This window comes from Cetorhinus maximus, chromosome 14 (genome assembly GCF_964194155.1).
Source record: "Cetorhinus maximus chromosome 14, sCetMax3.hap1.1, whole genome shotgun sequence".
Taxonomy (NCBI): domain Eukaryota; kingdom Metazoa; phylum Chordata; class Chondrichthyes; order Lamniformes; family Cetorhinidae; genus Cetorhinus; species Cetorhinus maximus.
The window spans coordinates 92,029,861-92,043,594 of record NC_135892.1 but is presented as its reverse complement, the minus strand read 5'-3'; the positions used below and the strand labels follow the sequence as shown (position 1 = coordinate 92,043,594).

Sequence of the window (13,734 nt, the reverse complement as noted above, 5' to 3'; positions counted from 1 at the left end):
TTGCAATCACACTTTTGTCAGTTTTGTGAATTGGGGAAATAAAGCAGAAAGAAATCATATTAGCCAAAGTTTTCTCTAACTAAACTTTAGTTATGACGGAAACCATCGAATTCTACCCCCACCATAAATTCCCTACTATCTTTCCCCTCCACAGCCAGTCTTAAGTTGAACCAGGCTGGTTCCAATCTTGGTGTCCTATTCAAATCTAAGCTGAATTTTCAACCCCATATCACAAATTCCAAATTGATCATTTGTAATGGATCAAGGGTAGTTTTTTTTGAAAGGAAATGATGATAGCAAGTTTTGAAAGGTAGGGGATCCACCTTAGAAGAAGAAACTATAAACTGTGTCAGATAGTGCAGAGGTCTAAAATGGAAGCTCGGTGGTCAGCAGTTCAATGGGAATAGGGTCAAATGATCAGGATGTAGGTCTCATCAATAAGATCATTTCATAGATTTAAAAAAAGAGTATAGGAGAAAAACAGGAGGTGCTTGAAAAAGTAGAAGGTGCTTGAGGAGTAAGGAGAAAGAGACTGTAGATAAAAGCAAAATACTGCAGATGCTGGGAATCTGAAACAAAAACAGAAAACGCTGTAAAAATTCAGCAGGTCTAGCAGCGTCTGTAGAGAGAGAAACAGAGTTAACATTTTGAGTCCGTGTGACCCTTCTTCACAGTTTTTCCGGTATTTTTTGTTTTTGTTTGAGAAAGAGACCGTGTTGTATCTTGGTGTTAGGGGCAATTTGAGAACAGTATGCAAGTGTGCAAATTAGTAGCATCTTCACCTTTGTAAGGTACCCGCATCCAATGACCAAGTGAAAACTTATTCAGTATAGTGATATATTAGTATATTAAGATAAGAAGTTTGGAATATTTGCATAATTGTGAATGGGCCTCAATGATCTGCTTGTCTGACACTGAACTGATCTACTTGTTGTCGAGTAAAATCTATTGATGTACATTACATATACTTACATATTTTATCATTTTTGAAAACTTCTAAAATCAGGGAACTGGAACAATGGCTCTGGAACAATTATATAACAATATTGCAACAGTTGTGATAGAGTTACTAGCTGGAATAAAACATTTTGCTACAGGAAGATTTGTTTTTATCACAATTTTTATTTATTATTAGAATTTAGATATTATGATATTCTCAAGTCTTGCATTTTAATTTGCATTTGAGGATACAAATTGCTTATTTCTTTTAACAATATTGTCCAAAATTCATGCCTGACTTTTATATCTATTGGCTTAATACTTTTATTCAGGTACTGATATTACAGCAGTTATCAGGTTCACAGACAAACAAACACAGACTGACAGACAAGATTAATATGGTAGAGAATCCTTACAGATCTCAGTACAATGACAAATGTTATACAAAAGCACACATATAGCAGCGAAAACTACTGTTATGCTAAAGCAGTCAGTAAGCACAATGGGTCCATGAATTAATCTATCCTCATACTTATTCATTATTTACCTTTTGCCCTGCAATCATCACTCTCTCTCCCAGCTTCAGGCCCAGTGACATCAGTAGTGCCTTGCCTGAGATGTGATCATAGTTTGTCAACATGGCCTTTGATATGTCGCATGTCAGCGGTAATGCATCCAGGAGCATCTGTTTCAGTTCTTTGGCAACTGCTGCTGCCTCTGCCATCTCCAAAGGCATATCCAAAGGGTCAGGAACAATATCGGCTGGCATCTGCCCTTTATCATTCTGTTCAGAAAGAGAAAGGGATTCTTCATAACTATCACCATAAAGTCATACAGAGATGTCCATCTGAAATACTGAACTTTCCTTACAGCAGATAAAATCACATGTATAATCCACAACTCAGTCACTTCTTTCAAATATAAAACTGGTTTATGGTGCAAAAAATTCTAACAGTATTCCATTTGTGGATGGTTGAGTCAGAGTGACTGTACTGATTATGAACAGTACTCCAAAGTAAAAATTTGTGCGATAATAAGTTAAGGTTGTTCAAGCAGCCCCAAAAGAACCTCTCATTCTCATTTGCCTAATGTGGTTGCATTTACAGAACTTTTCTTGAGGTAGAATGAGAATTTCAAGAATGCATATTAAAATCAGCTATACACAGCACGAGTGCTCATCAAATGAAATATTCTGTCTACTTCATTGCCAGTTTTAGCACTGCACATTTTTCACCAGACATCTCTAAAACCTGCCATTAAAATTGTCAGAAAAAATGAAAATCAGTGATAACTGGAATTGTGAGAACCATGCCAAAGAATAATGAAGTAAAACACATTGCAGAAATTGATGATTCCTAAAATGAATGTTTGATAAGAGACACACAATTATTGGGAAAGCAGCAATTTTTCAGCCCAAGGACGGTAGCAAGATATCTAAATCTGTGAACATTAACCATACCACCACAAACTAACTGACATCAGGAGTTACAATACCCCCTTCATCCCAATAAAGGCCAAAATATCTGGAAAAGACAACTCCCACCTTTAAAGTAGTAAAACATATCAAGGCGCTTTACTGAAGTGTTGTCAGACAAAATCTGACACCAAGCTGTAAGGTGATAAGCTTGGCCACAATGGTAGGTTGTCATGAAGACAATTAATAATGTTATATAAAGTATATAATGTTATTGGAATTTTTTAAAAATAGAGTTTTAGTCTCTGTCTGTGTGTGCATGTTAATTGGATTAAAACCAGCTAGTCTGGGTGCTTTGATGTACAGTATTTTAGAGCTGTAACCAGTAAGGTAGAGGGTACATTTGCATTTTGTTGAATAGAGCATTCAAGAATGGGAGTAAAATCTTGCACCTAGCTAAGAGACACCAAGCAATGTTTATATTACTAATAAAACTGGTACTATGAAAGGAGTTCAAAGGGCCTGGTGATAAAATGAAAATTTACATTCAAAGGGGAAGGCTGGGTATAACAGAAAGGAGTTTTGTCTGTGCAGGTCAGAGGCACGTAATATCCAAGCAGCTGTAAGCCTACAACTATCTACAAAGGAACCAAATTGAAAGGAACCTCATTTTGAATTTAAATGGTCAAAATGCTTTGCCCGGTGTCTGTTTAAGTCTATTGGTTATTGTTGCCTTAGTGGCGATTTAATTTGGGAATTTGTTAAAAGTTATGATAGTAGTAATTTGTAGCCATGTGTATGTGTTTAATTTGTTGTAAGTTAATAAATGTTTCATTTAGTTTGATATAAAAACCTCCCGAGAGCTGGTGGTCTTATTCCTGAATTTAGAGCTGCAATTCAAAACATACCAATTGAAAATATAGGTTATGACGGTTGTTTAAAGTTTCCTCTGGGATTTTAAATAACTCAGCCTTTACCACCTGCTGTGTCATAACATAGGTATTAAGGAATGTCTTAAAGAAAGTGAGAGAGGTAGAGCAGCAGAGATATTTAGCCATGAAATTCCATAGCTTATAATGTGCAACTTCAGCAGCTGCACATGATACTGAATTATAATGTGTTACAATTATGAGGTATCTTGTCGAGGTGATAGGGGTCTCAGCACTAGCTGGAAAGCCAATAAGACCCCCATGCAGCCTCTTGTGAGAAGGCCCACTGCATCTCATGCCACCCAGAAACGTAACAAGCCAGCAGAGGGCCTTCCCCCAGGATTAAGGACTCTGGGGCAGAAGTCCCGCCTGCCAAGAGCTGCCAGCCAGTCAGAGGCCAACAGCTCTTCTGTACTCAGCAGTCCTACTGGGGAGGCAGTGGCTGCTATGAGTACTACATTCACCTGAGGACTAGGATCGAGGAGCAACCCAGGATCGTGTGAGTGATGGCAAGAAAGGGGTCCCAGGTGGGGGTCATGGGTCAGCAGCAAAGGCAGGAGAGTGGTTCTCATTGGGCCACCCTTTCCTGATGCCAGTTTTCTCAATCAGGCACTGACTGGCTTTGAATGAGGGACCACATCTCATACACAACCCCCCCCAACCCACCCTGCCCCACAGGCCCCAGGAGCCCACAAGCAAGCACACTAGGATTTTCTTGTTGTGCTCCCTGCATGGCGTGCACCCACCCATCATTGGGTTAATATCAGTGGCAGCAGGATGAGGCCTTTAACTGGGCATTAATTGCTTACTTAAAGGCCTCAATTGATGGTGGAGTGAGAAGGCCATCTATGGGTCTTCCCAACCCAGACTTAATTGGGGTGGAGGCAGGAAGGAGACAGGGTCACCACCCACCACCCTCCCACCTAATTAAATGCCCCCTGCTACCAAACTTGGGGGAGGGCACAAGATTCTGCCCGAGGTTTATAAGACTATTGTGTTTTGAGGCTGTCTCTTTAAATTTAGAGTAAATGAAGGGGTCATGTAACCTGTGCTGAAGTCTGCCTGAATATTAGGTCTGGATGATGGGATAGCTAAAGATTAAAGGAAGCCCTAGATTATTTTGCTGAGAAAAGGGTGCAAGGTATTCAAGCTTGCAGACAATGGTGAAGGTAACTATGATGCCAGTGGACAAAATGCGAGTCTCCAAGTCTCAGAAAAGTGTTGAGAATGTCGGGTTGTAAACAGTTGTGCTTTAAACATTTAGTTACAAGATGAATGAGAGTTGGGTTCTCAAGGATAAATAATCAGAATCTTTACCTGGGTACACGGCTCATGTGATTCACATTTCCATGGTGATGGGCTTTGAGATGGGAAGGGTACAGAGGAAGCCATTATGACATCGGATTACAGGTTTTCCTAAAATATCACTGAATATCACAGACTGGTTAGCCTGCCAGGGTCTGGGTGAGAGAGACAACAGCTAGACATCAAAAGTCTCTATGGCTCACCATGCCGAAATGTGGGTGCATGCTCACACTAAGTTTGAAAAGACCAAATTCGGGAGGAGTTAAAACAAAGCTGGAAGATCTGCTTAGCTTGTACTAGAGGGAGGATCTCCAGTAATACTCTCACTGTGAAGGACAATTCTGATGTTAGAAGTCATCAGGCTGAGAAAGGAAAAGAACAGAAGTAAATCCTTGAGAGCTAAGAATCGTTTTGGACTGATTCGGAGAGAATTGAACATCTACTTAAAGGACAGTGTAATGTATAATGAAGTGTGTATTTTCGGTTGTGCTAAATATTCCATTCTGTGGTTTAAAGTATAAGTTGCCTACAAAGATGGTGTTTAGTTAATAATGCATTTCGTCGTTTGTTATAGGAAACAGCTTAAAATGTGAAATCTTATTGTATCATCATTTCAGCTATTAGGTAAACATTTAAATTTATTTTTTAAAAGTTAATGATCTCTCCGGAGAAACAAATGGCAAGAGATCAATATGTGATAAACATCAGAAATGATCATCTATGAGGCAGACAACTCATTAACATTGCTACAAGAGATCTACTGCTGTAGTAGTATTAAAAAAAACATAAATACATAATGAATAGGAGCAGGAGTAGGCCATTTGGCCCCTCAAACCTGCCCTGCCATTCAATACGATCATGGCTCATCTGCCCCAGGCCTCAACTCCTCTTTTGTGCCAGCCCCTCAGAGCCCTCAACTCCCCGATATTTCAAAAGTCTATCTACCTCTTCTTTAAATACTTTCAGTGAACTAGCCTCTACAGCTCTTTGGGGTAGAGAATTCCAGACATTCACTACCCTCTGAGAGAAGAAATTCCGTTGCATCTTAGTTTTAAATGAGTGTCCCCTTATTCTGTAACGATGTACCCTAGATCGAGATTCCCCCACTAGTGGAGACATCTTCTCAACATCTACCATGTCAAGCCCCCTCAGGATCTATCAATAAAATCACCCCTCATTTGTCTAAACTCTAATTAATAAAGGCCTAACCTGTTTATCCATTTCTTGATAAGTCAACCCCTTCATCCCAGGAATCAGCCTAGTAAATCTCTTTTGAACGGCCTCCAATGCCAATAAATCCTTTCTTAAATACGGGGACCAAAACTGTACACAGTACTTCAGGTGCAGCCTCACCAACACCCTGTACAGTTGTAACAAGACTTCCCTACTTTTATACTCAAATCCCCTAGCAATACAGGCCAAAATTCCGTTTGCCTTCATAATTACTTACTGCACCTGCATGCTCGCTTTTTGTGTTTCAAGCACAAGACACCCAGATCCCTCTGTGCTGCACTTTTTTGGAGTCTCTCTACATTTAAATAATAGTCTGCCTTTTGATTTTTCCAATCAAAGTGCATGAGCTCACACCTTCCTACATTAAACTCCATCTGCCAAGTTTTTGTCCATTCACTCAACCTGTCTATATCCCCTTGCAGATTCCTCATGTCCTCGTCACAACATGCCCTCCCACCTACTTTTGTATCGTCAGCAAATTTGGATACATTACACTCTGCCCCCTCCTCCAAGTTATTAATATAGATAGTAAATAATTGAGGCCCTGGGACTGATCCTTGTGGCACTCCACTAGTTACATCTTTGCACTCTGAAAAAGACACATTAATTCTGACTCTCTGACTTCTGTGTGTTAACAAATCCTCAATCCATGCTAATACGTTATCCCCAATACCGTGAGCTTCTATCTTGTGCAATAACCTTTTATGTGGCGCCTTATCGAATGCTTTCTGGAAATCCAAATACACTACATCTATCGGTTCCCCTTTATCAACTCTGCTTGTTATATCCTCAAAGAACTCGAGCAAATTTGTCAAACATGATTTCCCTTTCATAAAACCATGTTGACTCTGATTGCGTTAAGCTTTTCTAAATATCCTATTTCTTCCTTAATAATGGACTCTAGCATTTTCCCAACGACAGATGTTAGGCTGACTGACCAATAGTTTCCTGCCTTTTGTCTCTCTGCCTTCTTGAACAGGGGCATCATAGTAGCAGTTTTCCAATCCGCTGGGACCCTCCCTGAATCCAGTGAGTTCTGGAATATTTCGACCAATGCCTCCACTAGCTCTGCAGCCACTTCCTTTATCTTTTAGGGAGATATCAACAACTTAATAACTAATTATGCCCACTGTAAGGATCAGCTAATTAGTGTATTGCACTGAAAGCTGCTTCAATATTGTAAATTGGGGAGGCATTGGCATAGTGGTATTGTCGCTGGACTAGTAATCTCAGGGTAATGCTCTGGGAACCCGGGTTTGAATCCCACCATGGCAGATGGTGGAATTTGAATCCAGTAAAAATCTGGAATTAAAAATTTAATGATAACCATGAAACTGATGTCGATTGTTGTAAAAACCCATCTGGTTCACTAATGCCCTTTAGGGAAGGAAATCTGCTGTCCTTACCTGGTCTGGCCTACATGTGAGTCCAGGTCCACAGCAATGTGGTTGACTCTTAAATGCCCTCTGAACAAGGACAATTAGGGATGGGCAATAAATGCAGTAAATGCCTAGCCAGCGACGCCTACATCCCACAAATGAAAAAAAAGCTGCTGATAATGTATTGCCAAAGTGTTCCACTGACAAAGGAGTCCAATATTCAAACTGGCCTGGATATATCCATGCCAAGAAATGGATACCAGTGAAGGATACCAGTGAACATTATCTATTTTTAACAGGCAATGACTACAGCACACATAACAGATTAGTTGCTCAGTAAGCACCCTATGCTCTACACCAACAAATGTGTCCTAAATCCAAACTCAGTGCAGCACCACTACCACACTAGTGTGAAGTTTTTCACTACCCACACAGGCTTTCCTTATGTCTTTCTGAACAATAACAAATTGGAGTGAATCATGAGTAATGCTGATCTGTGGGAAATCGGTTTGAGATTTCCCAAATTTATTTCATATAGGACGCTTATAGGTGGCATGCATAAGAGGCTTACTGTCAATTTCAACCCCCAATTTTATTTTGTAATGCACGGGTGATTTAGTTAAGTGCACAGGCCCTTTAATTTTTTTTGTCATGACTGCATACACGCAATGATTTAAAGGAACCAATTTGTCTGCGGAAACTTTTGGGTTACTGCACAGCTGCACATCTTAAAAGGGACATTACTTGCAGCCCATGACTTGCAGCCCGTGGCCTGGATTCAAAACCCAAATCTCAAAAGCGATGGGATTATGTACTAACCTCTGAACAGTCTATGAAACAAATACTTGGGTGCAATTCTTCTTGGGAGTTAGCACAAAATGTGCTATAGTGGAACAGCAGCCTGATTTACACCTGCCCAAGTTTCTTTTCCAGCAAGCAGAGTGCTGCTAATTTGCTACTCACCCCCACTTTGTACCACTGTCGAAGATGAATTACAGCACCTCCAGTTAATTATTATTTTTTGTTCATCCATGGAATGTAGGGATGACTGGCAAGATCAGCATTTATTGCACAGAGTGGCTTGCCAGATTGCATTGTTGTGGGTCTGGAGTCACATATAGGCCAGGCCAGGTAAGGACAGAAGTTTTCTTCCCTAAAGTACATTAGAAAACCAGATGGGCTTTTACGACAATCCAATAGTCTCATGCTCACCATTGCTGATTCTACTTTTTAATCCCAGATTGTTTTAATTAACTGAATTTATATTCCCAAACTGCCATGGTTGGATTTGAACTCATGTCTCTGGATCATTTGTTCAGACCTCCAAGTTTCTAGTATAGTAACATAACCACTATGCTAGCATATCACCATATTAAGGTGAATATTAATAGTTCACCATTGTGATGCCTCAGCTTTCTCTTGTCAGCTGAACAAAACTATATTCACAGGTATTTTTTGAAAAAGACTAGGTAAGCACAATTTAAATCTTCCACATTTTACATTATAATTAAAACAGTGGAAATATAAAATCAATTATTATTTTGCTTTCTTCCATGGAAATTTATCATAGGCTTTTTAAATACAGAAAGAGAAATCATGCTAATGTTTATGTAATACTGCGTTGTATATTTGTTCACCAAAAGAAACATCCAGTTATATCAACTTGGACTCCAACAAATTGTTATCTATTATTTAAACCGTAAACCTCAATGGGATGTTGTTTGAAAATTAATTCAATCACATAACTATACTAATTTTAGGACAAGCAGTTCTATAGGTTATAGTATAAAAGATAATTAGGGAATTATATAATATCTTTCATGGAGCGCATATTCTATAGATGTATATGCATCAATATATTAACTTATTGTAGTTCAAATATAATTTGAATACATAAATAAAATCTGTATTGTCACGATGACAGGAAGCTATGACTGAGTGAGATCTAGCTACAACTTCACCAGCTAATCACAGACACATTGAACTGTTTAAAGACACGTTTCTTAAAAAAGAGACAAGAAAAGACACTGATCAAAAATGGCTGCCACTAGTCACCTGATATCTGACATCGTATGTTGACAACTTTTCTAGAAAGTTTCTATATGAATTCCATTGCAGACCTGTTGCATGAAATTTCACACCTGGGGGGTATCAAGGTCCACTTCAAACAGGGACTCTCTTGAAAGAAAGACATTAAAATGCAAAGTGCTGGACTTGGATCCAACTGCTAAGCAGCCAGATAGTATTCAGACATTCAAAACCCCCTGTGGTGGACAAAGTTCCAGAGATGAAATTATCAAAAAATGGGATTACTTGGTCCACAACAATGACTGTAAGACAGGCTACTCAAATTCCTTTCTGGGAATATAAAGGCAGGAGTTTTAAAAACTAGTTCTGCCAAGCAGAATCAGGAAGAGGAGAAAGAAACATCACAATCATCTGAAAACATTGCTGGAAGAGAGCAGTAAAGCTCTCTCTCTCTTTCCATCTGAAGCTAAAAGAGTGCCGGTGCAGACCTGAACCAAGTCAACTCCAGAATGCTACAGAAAACCAACTAACTTCAAACAGCCACAACGTTCAACAATCTATGCATCGAAGACAAGCAAAGGACTTAATCATATATTCTTTTAACTTCTTATTGGACTTTAACTTCCTTACTTCTGATATCTGTGTGTGTGTGTTATCATGTTTACTATTTTCCTCGGGTTTAGTAACTAATAAACTTACTCTTTCTTTGACTCAGGAAAACCTGGTTGATTGGCTCCTTATTAACAAGGATTAGAAAAGGCATTTATAGAAAATAGAAATTTTAAAACCTTTGTTGCAGCCAACCGGGGGCAGTTGGAGCTGAATAGAAGGGGAACCAGCTCAGTCCTGTTCACCTGATCATTACAGTATGTAAGAGGCTAGAAGTTCATTAAATTATTTTCACTCCTCTTTTGCAAAAATATTAATCTAACTTTTATTTCATTATTATTTACAGCCTTCTATCAGCTCACATCACTGACACATACATGTTACTTCACCTATTGAGGTGACTATTGACCAATAGTCGGCTGTCCCTCGATTCGAGGACGATGACTACTCAGGGTCATGTGTTTCTGCCATGGGTCTGCATGTGTTTGAACAGGCCAATTCTCAACTCGCAGGGCAGATGGGGCTGGGCCTCCCATGAGTTAGTGCATCTGGAATGCAGGACTTGTATCCTTTTCTTTCCTTCTCTGTCACTGCTCTGCTTCATCATTAAGGCATTTAGACTCAAAACACGATGCAGCTTGATGGACAAGTTGTTGCCATTTTCACTGACAAGTAGCAAGCTCCTCCCAGTCAATGCTGCCAGGCTTCGAGGAGAGCTTCAGAATGTCTTTGCAGCACTTTCTTTGTCCTCCCCAGAGCACTGGCCATTTGAGAGTTGAGAAAACAGGGCCTGGTGGCAGAGATGCTTTTTGGCCATCCGGACACAGTGTCCAGTCCATAATAATTGATTTTGCAGGAGTTTGAATGCTGGATCTGGCTTCAAGGAAGACACTCCTGTTTGTTCAACAGTCCTCCCATTGAATACAGAGGTTGCAGCGAAAACATTACTGGTGGAATTTCTCTAGCGCTCTATGGGTCACCAATACACAGTCCAGGTCTTAATACAGTACAGGAGTATGATGATAACAACTGCCCCGGACACTAGGACTTTTTTTGACTTGCAGACAGCTTTGTTGTCAAACATGTGCTGCTGCTACAGTTCGTAGCATGCTGAGATGACGCAGCTGATCTGGTGTAGGATCTCCTGGTCAATAATCGCCTTTTGAGAGAGGTGGCCAAGGTATGGGAAGTACTCAACATATTCCAGAGTCTCTCCTTCAACATATTTGGGAGGTGGAATATTTGACTGACCAGGTCTGAGTTGATGTATGAGTTTTGTTTTGGAAGCAAAAGGCCAAGTCTCTCAATTGAAGAGATCCAGAGTGACTTATAAATCTGGAGCAGAAAGGGCAACGACACTGCAGTCATCTGCAAACTGCAGATCATATATGTCTAAGGTGGTCAGTTTCGTTTGGCACGCAGGCAACTGAGGTTAAAAAGTTTTCCATCTAGGCATTATTTAATACACACACCAGGGGCAGTTGATCTTTGATGAGGTGAATAGCCACTTTCAGATAGATTGTAAACAATATGGGGGCTATCACACAGCCTTGCTTACACCAATCTGGATTTTTAAGGCATCTGTTTCAGATCTCCCACTCAAGACAGTTGCAGGATTGTGAAGAAGTTTCTTGGATATCCAAATCTCTGGAGCACAATCCATAGAGCCTTGCGATTTACTGAGTCAAGCACTTTGGTCAAGTCAATGAATACAATGAAAAATTCCTGGTGGTGCTCTCAATATTTTTCTTGGATTTGTCTGGCAACAAAGACCATGTCAGAGGTTCCTCTTGAAGGTCTAAAGCCACACTGTGTCTCTGGGAGGATATGCTCAGCCACAGGAAGGCGATTCAGGAGAATGTGTGTCAGGATTTTCCCTGCTATGGTCAAAAGGGAAATACATTGACAGTTTCCACAGCATAATATAGCTCCCTTCTTGAAGATAAGTGCAATTGTCACATTCCTGAAGCCGGTAAGGCAGGGGAGGGGGGGGTTCTTTTCCCTCCCAGATCCATAGGATGATTTCATGGAGTCTTGATGTGAGCAAATGCCCACCAGCTATGAAGGCAATCGGGGCAGTGGGCTTTGTTGTTTTTCATCTATTTGATTGCTTGCTGCAGCTCTTCCATCGATGGTGGTTCACTCATGAATTCTACCACAGGATACTGGGACAAATCAGGGGAGTATCTGCTGGTGGATTCACGGTTGAGTAGTAGTTGGAAGTCTTCTTTCTAGCATTGACGGGTAGCATTGTCATCCTTAAGAAGAGAGACACCACTGAGCAAATGGAATTTTGTCCAATTGACCTTGGGTTATAGGTAACCCTGGTGGCTTCAAAAAACCTCCGCGTGTCATTTTAGTCAGCGTATTGTTGGACCTCTTGGACTTCCTTTACTTGTCCTTTATCTTTCGGATTTGTCTTTGGGTGTCAGCCTTGAGCTATTAGAATGCTGCCTTCTTGACTTGTGACCTTGGGTTGTTCTGCCAGGCAATGAAGGCTGCTTATTTTTTTCCCAGGAAATCACATTTCTGCATTATATTCATTGAACTGTCTTGCTGACGATGGTGTTTGAACCCAATGGTCTGGGCACAGGAGTGACTTTATTTGATCCCATTGCTCTGAATTGAGTTGGATGTGTGAAGATTTCCCAGATTGGTTGTGAGCTGCACTTAGAAATCTTCGCTTTGGTTGGGCTGCTTTAGGGCTGAGACATTGACCTTCTTCCTCTTGGACTTTTGGTTCTTGCGATGTCTTGGTGCTGCGTAGATGTTCATCATCAATCAAATAAGTTGATGAGCTGCCCAGCAGGCATCAGTCCCTTGGATGGATCGATTTAGATCTTTGACTCAAGCAATGACACTGGGAAGTGCCAGTGCTTTGATCTAGGATGCATCCATGTGGTTTTGTATTTGCCCTTCTGGCAGAAGATGGTGCTTGTTCTAATGAGGCCACGCTGAGCACACTTTGTCAGCAGGCTGCCATTTGCATTGGCTTTTCCCACCCCATTTTTCCCAATGATTCCTCTCCAGACATAGGAGTCACAGCCAATTCTAACATTTAAAGTCTCCTTGAAAGATGATCTTTTCTTCTTCTGGGAAGTCAGGGAGGACTTCATCAAGGTCAGATTAGAAATTTTTCTTGATATCTTCATCAGAGTCAAGGGTCAATAAGCACTGATATGTGTTGGATATTGATTACGGCTGAGCTGTAGGTGAAGAGTCATGAGACTTTCATTTATACAATTAGGGAGCTCTGGCATCGCATCCAAAATCCTATTCTGGATAGCAAAACCAACTCCATGAATGCATGGGTCACTATCAGCGTTTCCTTTCCAGCAGAAGGTGTATCCCCCTGCTTGATCCTTCAGCAAGAAAGCAGGTCTCACTGAGGGCAGCGATGTCAATACGGAGTCCTGATACTTCACGTGATACAATTGCAGTTCTTCTTTCTGGATGGTCATTCTTGAGATTGTCCATGAGTATTCTAATATTCCAAGTTGCAAAACTTAGAGCTTACTTTCTTTGACTTCAAAGATGGTGATCCCACAGCGGGTGGCTCCCCACCCAAGAGAAAGTGGGACAGCCTATTTTTAGGGCACTTTTTCTAGCCCTTTCCTCATTTAGGGTGAGCAGAGAGTATCCTGAGGAGGACTTCTCAGCCACAGATGCTGCTGCCCAAAGACACCTCTGGCCCAACACTTATGTCCAACGACCTTCATGCATCTGCCGCCTGTGTGCAGATTCTTAACTAGGGGCTCCCAGATTCACAGCCCTGAACCTGTTGCCAATTCTCCATTGTCACAGGGCTTGGCAAATGGACACTGGTAGGAGTCTGCATGTGGCTTTATTTAACATGGGGACCTTGGAGCGCCATCATTGTCCACACGATCTTAACAGA

The 13,734-nt window shown here is 40.7% G+C and overlaps 1 protein-coding gene across 5 annotated transcripts in view; it reads right to left on the bottom strand.

Moving 5' to 3' along the window:
* The window catches only part of LOC144689829 (CAP-Gly domain-containing linker protein 4-like), a 350,052-nt gene that overhangs the window by 196,694 nt on the left and 139,624 nt on the right, over nucleotides 1–13,734 (bottom strand). For all 5 annotated transcript variants that reach the window (XM_078557236.1, XM_078557237.1, XM_078557238.1 and 2 more), the window contains one exon: nucleotides 1,487–1,723. In XM_078557236.1, coding sequence (XP_078413362.1) covers nucleotides 1,487–1,723 — 237 coding nt within the window. The remainder of the gene's footprint in view (nucleotides 1–1,486; nucleotides 1,724–13,734) is intronic.